Raw genomic sequence first — 10,539 nt, 5'->3', positions numbered from 1 at the left:
TGCGATTCATGAGCATAAAAGAACTTGGGGTTGATATACTTCATTAAGTTGCTTTTCACATATCTCGATTGCACTTGTGCGATATATACAGTATTATCTTCATAGATAATGGTAGGGATGTTAGTAGTGTTCAAACCATATGACTGCTGGATATGATTGACTACTCTTATAAGCCATGCACATTCTCGTACGGTTTCATATAAAGCTATTGTTTTCGAGTGTTTTGTCGAAGTAGATACAAGACTTTACTGTTCTACCACATAAGAAAACATAGTCAGTCTGTGATTTCGCTATATGCGAGTCTGACAAGTATTTAGCATCTGTGTATCCAACAAGACTTAGGTCCTGATTCTTTCTGTAGAAAAGTCTCGTATCTTTGCTACCTTGCAAGTAGCGCATAATGTCCTTCAAGCCCTTCCAATCTTTTTTAGTGGACTCTGCATTGTATCATGCAAGTACGTTTACTGTAAATACTATGTCTGGCCTAGTGCAATTAGCCAGATACATCAGTGTATTTATTGCACTTAAGCATGGGAATTCTGGTCCCAATAATTCCCCCCTCTTCTCTAGGTCTATATGGATATTGATCTGCTTGCAAAGACCTTCCGACCATAGGGGTTTTAGCGTGAAATGATTTTTCAAAATCAAACCGCTCTAACACCTTCTGAGTATAGTTTGACTGATGTGCAAAGATTCCATTTGCCATATGCTCTAGCTTCAGGCTCAAGCAAAACTTGATTTTACCCAAATCTTTCATTTCAAACTCAGATTTCAAGTATGAGCTTATTTCCTCAATTTCTTCTTCTGTACCGATGATATTCAGATCATCTACATATACAAATATTATACAAAATTCATTCTGGTACCTTCTCATGAATACACATAGACAATCCGTGCTATTTGTGTAGCCTCGCTTTCCGAGAAATTCACTCAAATGATTGTACCATATTCTACCTGACTGTTTCAAACCATATAACGACTTCTTCAATTGTACGCTATAAAGGTGTCTATTTCCTCTATCCTGATCGGCAATGGTATTCCTTCAGGTACCTTCATATAAATATCTGAATCAAGGCTCCTATAAAGATATGCGGTCACAACATCCATCAATTTTATTTTCAACTCCAGGTTAACTACCATTGAGATTAAATATCTAAAGGTAGTACTACACATCACCGGGGAATAAGTATTTTCATTATCAATGCCTGGTCGTTGAGTGAAACCTTATGCCACTAATCGTGCTTTGTACCTTACAATTTTATTCCTTTCATCTCTCTTACGAACAAAAACCCACTTGTATCCTACTGGTTTGATGTGGAGAGGTGTGCGGCATATTGGCCTAAAAACATCTCTTCTGTTCAGGGACAACAGTTCAACTATTATTGCCTTCTGCTAGTCTTCCCAATCCTTCATTGGGAGATCATTTACTGTCAATGTGAGAGCATCATCAACTTTCATATGAGATGTTTCCCCCACAACTGTTGATGCTTTGTCCATATCCATCCCCACTACAATGGTGAGGTGTGCTTCTGCCTGCTCTTTTTTTTTCTGGTATGCCTCCATAACATGCTTTGGTGCTTTACAGATTCGGGACCAATGGCCCTAAACACCGCATTTATAACATGTCTGGTTCTGCTCACCGTATGGATTGACTTGTTTCTTTGTCTTGCTATTATCATCACCGGTCTTGAATTTGTCTGTCACCACTTTCCTCCCTCGTTTCCCCCGCTTCTTATTACGATTCTTGCGTATTTTTAAAGAGCTGTGATTGATTTCTAGGCAAATGCTCTTTCCTTACGGCTGGGACAAGAAGTTCTTGTTTATGACTTCGTCATGAACTTTATGGAGTTGCCACACATCAATCAATTAAGAATACTTCTTGTAATTTGATTAACGGTGATTGCGTGCGGATTCTGCCGCATTTGGGTGAAAAGTGGAGAGAGTCTTCTCAATTTTCTCCTTTTTCGTAATGTCTTTCCCACATAGACACATGAGTGTGCAAATATGATGCAGCGTGGAGTTGTACTCTTTGACATGCTTGAAGTCACAGAAACGGAGCCGGACCATTCTTGCTCTGCATGAGGCTTGATGGTGTACTTAAGGTGCTCAAAACGCTCATGCAGTGTGTCTCATAGTGCCTTAGCGCAGGTCATTGCCATGTGCTCATCCTTCAAAGTGGGGGAGAGATGTGGCGGAGAAAAATGAAGTGCCTGATCATTCTCATCCTCAGTGGGAACCATTGCACTACTTGTTCCATGGCCAATTGCAGCGTGGAGCCTTTTCGCTCCAAGTACAATTCAGGCATCCGATGCCCAAGTGAGATAATTGCTGCCATCAGCACCTAGCTCAGGGAACTTCTTGTTCGTGATGCCAGCCATCTACATATTTAATAACACAAGCATTACCCAGTAAAGTTGCATTTGTTGCTAAATTGGATTACTGCAAATTTGTTCGACATTTTCTATGCTATTATACGAAATTTATTGAATTTAAATGCATAACGGGCAATTTAAATAGTAAAAATAATAATTAACAGCATAGAAACCAAAATAAGAGAATTAAGTACTGCATAATTGCTAAAATAGATACAAAATTCGAATTCCAGGATACTTCTTCGTAAAAACAGAGCGTCTGGATAATTTTTAGAACATCCAGGGTCTAAACGCAAAATTTCAAGGACTATGCTTAATTAAAGGAAAAACTAGGGGCTAAACGAAAAATAATTCTTTCCTTTTTTTTCTTTATTCCCACCAGCCTACTTCTTTATTTGGGTCGGGCCATTAGCATTGGGCTGGGCTGGCCCACACCGGCCTGTCCTCCTCTTCTAAAATCGAGGCGGCTAGGGTTTTCACACCCTAGCCACCATTTGGATCGGCGCCCGTGCGAGGGCAACGAAGTGCGGAGCGACGTCGGCCAGCGAGGAGGTGACGCGGCGGTGGCGGTCCGGCCGCATGCAGGCGGAGTGGGAACGACGCGTGGTGGCGGTGGCCCGGTCGTTTGTAGGTGGTGTGGGAACGACGCACGGTGGTGGCGACCCAACCGCATTTGGGCGATGAGGGAACAGCGCGCGGCGGCGGCGGCCCAGCTGCATCCCTGCATCGCGAGAATGGCACGCGGCGGTGGCGGCCCGGCCGCATCCGAGCGACGCGGGAACGGCGCACAACGGTGGTGGCCCGGCCGCATCCGAGCGACGGGAAGCCACCGACTTTCTTCCCGGCGATGTGACTACTTTTTTTGGATATGTGGCGATGGCCTTCGAGCCACCGCGCTTTCTTGTAAGGGAAAGTTTGCCAATATGCCGGACGGCGGGGTGGCGGCAATGGCTGCAGGCCCCACCATCTCGCCGTGTAGATCGGTTATATTCCTTGATGCCATTTCTGTGCTACTGTTCATACAATACTCGCTACATTCATGCGATCTTGTTACTGTAGATACAATTCGGATCTATTTAGACGCAAAATAAATAGTGATAGTGAGTATACGTACCGAATAGATTATATCTTTCAATCCTTACGAGCGAGACGATCTGATCCCTAACTTCTCCTAGCAAAGTCTCGTACTGATAACGTGTTGAGAAACTACTGTTACCGGGTGTAGTCTAGTGATCCCTCGAGAGAACAATTATAAAAAGAGACACATGAGTAGCGAAAAAGTTATCTTTTTTTATTCATCTCTATTTATAATAAAAAGTACTCTGCACATATATAGTACCAAAAACACTAACGAATAGACTTGAATCCTACTAGAGATACCCATATTCAATTGGAAACTTCCAGGTTTCCTAATACTGATAATTGTGATTCTTTTGTTGTTTGGGCTTCGTAGTTACGTAAAAGAGATCCATGCAAGCCCAGTTAGTCTGGAAACGTGTAGCCCAGTTTATTCTGACGCCAAGAAGTTGGGCTGGGTTATATGCCACACCATCTTGAAAAGAGACCGCGGATGAGATGCACCATTGAAGCTTAGACTACAAGAAATTCCTATCACAGCCCAGAGTACAAGGAACCAGTGGGCTTGCTGATGGGATGGCACAGTTCATAAAGGAGGAACATGTCGGCACACACTTGGAGCCCAACCAAATTGGCAGCGGGAGGTTTATTGGGGGCCTGCATAAAAGCCTGGTGCCTCATCAAGGAGGATGTCACACAACGTGCAACGGCGTTAAGCCAGTTGCCAGAAATAGCGACCAAGGAGTTCATTCAGTAGCGGTATTTTTTTAACGATCCGGCATGAGATTGTGCCAATTTCATCTAGTAGAGATGAGTTTTACAGCATATGACACTGGGAGGTCACAGCTAAAAGGGAAACCAAAGTTACAAAAGGAATTATAATAGATCTTAATTGAGCCACAGGGCTCCTGCCATTTCTTCCAAAAAATAGTATATAAATGCAGTTTAAAGACTCGACAATTGATCTGACTCCAAAACAATATCACGAGCGTATTCAAGCTTCGCATTGCTGATTTCAACTTTCAGCAAGAATTGTGCCAAAAACTGTTATTGATATGTTAATGGTTAGCTACATAATCAATAGGTTTTGGAAGAAACAAAAAAAAAAAAAAAACAGAACTACAGCCAACTATCTTTTGGAAGAATTGTGTCAGACCAGACTATTATAACTCATTACATGTACACACTTCTCTCGGAGCTCCAATAGAGTTTCTTCATAATTATACCACGGATTGATCCAGTATAATGCAACCATCTGAAATGAGGAAAACGCACTGAATTGTAAGCAATCCATTAGGAAGAAGCAGCAGAAAAGTGCGGTTTACTGAATGCATGACAAATAGCAGACAATGTAGCCTGCTTTATTATCATTCGCATGCTCGATCACATTAAGAACTGAGCTAGCATAATGGGATTGTAGTTAGCGATTCACCTGGGATTTTGCACATCCAGGGTTGGAATTGTTGATACTTGGCAATGTATTAATGTCTATGCACAAATAATGTATAAACACAATTGGCCGCATGGAGTATTCAATTGAGTCTACGATCTTGGCTGCTCCAGGCATTTTTGAAAGAAACGATTTCCCTGCAACATGGATTAAAGTAATAAATACATCTGAAAACAAAACGCTGACCGTACTGCTAAAAGTATAGGGCTAAAAAAGCTTTATCCGCACCTTAAATGCAAAAGTGATATCTGAACTGTCAATCTGAAGTGTTACTCTCCTAAGCTTATCGTCCTTGGATTGCCCTAGCTTCATGAATCCCTACAGTGCAAACTCCATCAAACACTGAACATTTTGGTTGCATTTCCTTTTCTTCTAATGCACTTAAAAATAATAAACCCTTAACGTACCTGATCACTCAAAACCATACACATGTTGGAAAATTCAAGCATTCCAACTGCTGGGACTTGGGTTGATCTACAGATTTCTATGTAAGATTTGTTGAGCTGAAATAAGGTATGTATAGATAGGTTAGAATTATAAAACATGAAATGATCTAGTCCATTTTTTTTCAGGATGTCACGGACTAAGTGTTACCTCTCCTAGAATAGTAGCTTTTTTCTTGCAATGCTGAAAAGTATTTGCCAATGCACATAGTACCATCTGCACAACATTTCGTGCATAAGAATGAGACTAGAATTAATGGAACAAGGGGATTACATGCCTTTTTCTCAAAAAGGGGCAGGAGCAAAAAAGAGTGATAAAGATCTGAAGGCTTTAAAAGTATTGTGTCCTTACCTGTTGGTGTTGGGGAAGACACAGTATGCTATCTACTACTGCCGACTTGAATGCCTTTGACAAGGCTATATCCATATGGTCAAATGTCACCTGTAAGTATAAATATTAGATTCCACTACTACCGAGGATTCAGCTAAATGAGTTTATCACAAATCGTGGGGAAGAATTGGGATGCGACTAAAATGCAAATGTATCCAGGCTTATTAGTAGAACAGAAAGAGACCGTTGGCAATTAAGACCTAATGATGGCAGTAGTACAAACTGCTTTCAATCAATTTGGAAAATAGGCAGATAGAAGTATAAGAGCAGATTTGTCTAATCCTATTGATCCACATAGTTGGCCCATGAAAACTGATAGGCAAAGACAACATCTGACACCTCAGATTAGATCAATGTGCATATGAACTATTCAGTCTCGTTTGGTCTGGAGTCCTCCCACTTATATCATTTTTCCTTGTGTACTATCAAAAACATCACGTGAGATTGTGAGAGGCAAAACTTACTATTCCTAGATCTTGATCAAATGAATCTTTTAGCCTTGTTTCAAGAACCTCCACAGCACTCCTGGAATTCACAAAACAAGGATGTTATACACTAATGGATGACATTGCTAAACACGCAAATGCAAATCTTAAACAATCACTGTAGGTATAAGCTAACTTATGCAGAAGAAGACATTTCTGATAGTGTGTGCGAATGCATCAACAAGATTCAAAATTCTTTTGGTTTCGAAAAACGTAGTGCAATATATTTTTTCAGATTTAATAGTGTAGGTTACAGATTGCAGAGAATATGATTGTTTCCTCAGCAAAATAAGTGCATTACCTGCAAACACCAAGAGCTTTTCGCATGTCACCAGAGGCTGCTGCGACTTTCTGATAAAATAACATTCACCAAGACGTTACAAAATGAAAACATAGACGAAAATACAATAATGTGGCTTCCGTGAATGAAACTATAATGTGATACGTTGCAGGGTCATTGAACTTACTCTAGCACAAAACTCCAATGCCAGTGGTTCAAAAACATCATACTCGAGAACCTGTATAAGTGGCATTACAAAAAAAATGAACATCAAGCAGTTGAATGTTTAGTAAGTTGCGATAGATGCATAGAAACCTGAATTGGTGACATGACGAGGTAATTACATTTAGCCTGTGCTTAATTATGTCAGATATTTGATCCTTGGAATAAACACGGAAAGTCACAACATAAGGTTTGCCTGTCAATTAGTGTGGCAAAGCCAAAGGCATATTAGTTTACTTCATATAAAAAATGCAGCATTTAACACTGTAAAATGCACTTACAATTTAAGGATTCAAGCTTTGGAATAAACCGATCTGCTAGGTCTATGGCATTTGCAATCCCTGAATCAGAGCACCACTATCAGTCAGCAAGAGGGTATCAACTGGTTCATTGACATAAACGGCTACGTATAGGTGGAAGTATCCTTGAAAATCACCTATTAGTATGCATCTCGAGAAAGGGAAAGTCGTAAGTATGAAAAGATCATGTAGCACAGCCCGGTCTCTTGTTATTAAGTAGTCCATCTCATCCACAACGACCAGCCTGACAACAGTAGCATGGAATTCAGATAAAAGGATCAAAGCATCATGAAAAGCAGGATACAAGTTCTTACATCATCTTTTTTGGAGCTGATTCCTTATTGGAAAACATGCTCTGGAGTTGCTGAAGCGGTGACAATTTGCAGCTTCCCTTCTTCAGGTTCTGAAACTGTCCTAGTATCTGCATCCAAAACTTGATTAGGAATTACATTTTTGGTCGGCTTGGATTGACATAAATAGATCAATAGTACAATTCGGAAGCAGTTAATACCTTGCTAAAAATCTCAGATGTGTTTCTTAGGTTTGTACAATTGATTGCTAGTGCATCAGGTGTCTCCATTCCTATCTGCATTTAAACACAAGTAACACAACAAATCAACAAAAGTATACTCCAAAACCAGAAACTGCTGTGCAACATGAGAAATTATTATAGCCTACCTCATCTGTCCAACGCACCAAACTCCCCTTGACCTTGTTAATAGATAAGGTCTTCCCTGTGCCAGGGCACCCGCACACATACAGGCTTCCAGCCTTCTCCTGCTCGATGCACGCCATGCAGAATTCAAGCACGCGCCTTTGCTCGTTGTCCCGGCAAACCAATCCACACGACGGCACCGTCGCCACGTGCAGCGCCTCCTTGACCGCCCGCATCTGCGCGGTGTCTGCATGGCACAACTAATTCCCCGTCAGACTCCACAAACAACGCAACTAAACGAACACATAGGCTGGCTAAAGTGGAAATCGAGAGACTTGCCTCGGGGATTCCACCTGGGCTTCTCGGCCGCGACAAGGTCTCCGTAAAGCCGCTTCCTGGAGGACTTGGGCGACGCCGAGAGCAGCTTCGGCGTGCACACCTGCGAGATCGAGCAGTTGATGTGCATTAAAACGGGGAACGGACGAAATGAAGCGACGGCCGAGCAGATCTGCATCGGAGACCAAGAAGAGCAGTGGATCTTACGGTTCCAACGCCGTCGTGCGGGGATCGGCGAGGGGAGGTGTGCCGCGACGCGTCGGGTGACTCGCCGGTGCGGCGTGGCGTCAGCCAGCGCTTGACGCTGCGCGGCATGCTCGCCGCGGCAGAGGAGGGGGTTGCGGCGTGGGACGCGTTCGCCGTGGCGCTGCAGCTGCGGACGGTCGGCATTGCAGCTTGGCAGGTTGGGAACTTGGCGGTTACTTTTGGAGATGGGAGGGAATTGAGGAGGAATCGTGGGTGTGGACGGGGGAAGAAAAGGGCGGGGTGGGGAGGGGAGCGACCCGAGCGAGAGCGCGAAAGGGTTTTCGGCTTCGCGCGGGAACGCGGGAGCGCGAACGTGGGCTCACGGCTCTGGGAGACTGGGAGTCTGGGTATCTCTTGAAAGATTTTGGTGCCGCGTACGTCAGACGCGCAGGTGACCAAGATGACCGTGAATGGGGCTGCGTGTGATTGACAACTCGACGCCATATCTTTACAGGTTCACAAATTTGAAAGATTTGCATGACCTGAAATAGTGGAAATGCGCCCCTTTTTAAAATGGGAAAACAAGAAAAATGGCAGTGAAAACGCATCTAGTTGCACAAAACATGGGGTGACGTAAATGTTTTCACTTACATCATGTGTATGCACTTGTGAGTGCATGTGATATAGGGGTTGTGTAAGTGTGTGCTCCTTTTGTACCTTCATAACAAAATAGACCTAACAAAGAGAACTGAATGAAACCAATAAATTAGAAACTCAAGTCCAACCAAATTTTAGGGCCTAACTGGATGAAGCAACGAACCATTATTTCTATTTTCAGCCCAGCTGAAGAAACAGTAAAAGACCTATATTGTAAGTTTCTTATGTATATTCATTTTATTTGGGCTTTCCTTTTAAAAGAGGACAGAGGCTAACCTCCTGAAAGAGTCCACGACGATAATATCAAGCACAAGTTAGTGTATGTTAAAATGTTTATACTTGACTTTGCTTTCTAAAACCTCGATATCATATATAAGCTGTAATATCTTAACATACACTTAAACGCACATCACATTTTACATATACATACTCACATACACCTTAAAAGAAACGTAAAAAGATATACCCTGTACAACGCAATATGTGCTTTGTAAAATGTGCTTAAATAGAAGGAAAATAGTGATCGCATCCAGCACTCTTATTATATTTGTCTTGTCTAAGACAAACAACTCTTTTCGGGAAAAAAAGCAACTAACTGTGGGAGCCTAAATGGTTGTATTTGTGATAAATCAGATGCCGTGTGTTCTAGAAATAATAAATTGAATGCTATTACATGCATATGCACCTATTAGGCATATGCTACGGAAAAGGCACCTTACCTATCTGTCGTAGGTGGCAAGAAAAAACTAGTTTTTATTTTACTAAGCACCTTTCTGAACATCTGCACTGTACTTACCTTTACCCTGTGTACGCCCTCCTTTATGATCTCCTCGACTCATCCATGATTTCTTACGTAGACGTTGAGCTGAGCATCTGACCTTTCGCAGTTGTGATAGAAAAATAATAAACTAAGTTACTATATATCTTAGTTTATTTATAATGAGTGATTGATATTGATATTTATTTGGTTTGATGATCTTCGGTTTTACATTAGCTTTAATATGATTTGAATTAATTTCAAATTTTATTTGAGCATATTGATTTATGGATTAACTAGAATTAGAGTTAGAGATATATGTTTGTTTGTCTTATGGTGTGCATGTGATAGATATAACTTAACGGTCCACGGCGTGATGATCGGGGCTAAGCAGATTGCTTGGGACTGGACGATCAAGGAGACTGGGCGGAGTTAAGGGTGATTCTAATTGAACATGTGAAGGTCAAGTAAAACATGTAAGATGAATGGAGATGGTGTATTAACAAAATCAAACAAAGAGGATGCCGGTGCAAATGATAAGGTGACCCGAGGGATCGCAAGAATGAGTACATACTTCGACATCAGAGCGCTTGCTTAAGGTGTAAGCAAGTGGGGAGTCATGTTTTGAGAAGCTTGCTAGAGTTTCGCGGTTTGGCATTAAAACCATGGGAGGACTGGAGGACTATGTGGCACCATCACAAAGCTTACGTCGAGGCGAAGCTAAATCGTGAAGGCGTCGTGGTCGTTCGATGAATCGAGAATAAAATGGACCAAAATACTCTCGATGGTAGGTAGGAGTGTACTATAAGAGACGAATATTTTGGTAAAAAGCTAAAAAACTTAGGGGCCAAGTTTAGACTTATAATAGAGGTGTAAGGCTACGGGAGGAGAAGAATTAGCCATTTTGAGCCCCTTATGTGCTAGGGTTT

The 10,539-nt window shown here is 41.9% G+C and overlaps 1 protein-coding gene across 1 annotated transcript; it reads right to left on the bottom strand.

Moving 5' to 3' along the window:
• Positions 1–4,424: 4,424 nt before the first annotated feature.
• On the bottom strand, positions 4,425–8,590 carry LOC133909190 (cell division control protein 6 homolog). The gene is made up of 17 exons (XM_062351509.1): positions 8,218–8,590; positions 8,014–8,113; positions 7,698–7,921; positions 7,531–7,605; positions 7,334–7,440; positions 7,157–7,263; positions 7,002–7,061; positions 6,843–6,916; positions 6,686–6,736; positions 6,520–6,569; positions 6,198–6,258; positions 5,695–5,784; positions 5,494–5,559; positions 5,307–5,402; positions 5,128–5,217; positions 4,882–5,036; positions 4,425–4,704 (listed from the first exon to the last, which is right to left on the bottom strand). The coding sequence occupies exons 1-16, from the start codon at positions 8,398–8,400 to the stop codon at positions 4,992–4,994; spliced, it is 1,479 nt and encodes a 492-aa protein (XP_062207493.1). The 5' UTR covers positions 8,401–8,590; the 3' UTR covers positions 4,425–4,704; positions 4,882–4,991.
• Between the last annotated feature and the right edge of the window lie 1,949 nt (positions 8,591–10,539).

The sequence above is a fragment of the Phragmites australis genome, chromosome 2 (assembly GCF_958298935.1).
Source record: "Phragmites australis chromosome 2, lpPhrAust1.1, whole genome shotgun sequence".
NCBI classification, from domain to species: Eukaryota; Viridiplantae; Streptophyta; class Magnoliopsida; order Poales; family Poaceae; genus Phragmites; species Phragmites australis.
The sequence above is the reverse complement of the archived record's forward strand: the minus strand, read 5'-3'. Positions and strand labels throughout refer to the sequence as shown.

What these genes read in the sequence shown, in the direction of transcription:
- LOC133909190 (XM_062351509.1), bottom strand. Translation starts at nt 8,400, where the DNA reads ATGCCGACCGTCCGCAGCTGCAGCGCCACGGCGAACGCGTCCCACGCC. An exon ending in CATCTGAGATTTTTAGCAAG is followed by an intron (nt 7,441 to 7,530) that starts GTATTAACTGCT and finishes TTTTGGATGCAG; the next exon opens with ATACTAGGACAGTTTCAGAA. An exon ending in GTCTTCCCCAACACCAACAG is followed by an intron (nt 5,560 to 5,694) that starts GTAAGGACACAA and finishes AATGTTGTGCAG; the next exon opens with ATGGTACTATGTGCATTGGC.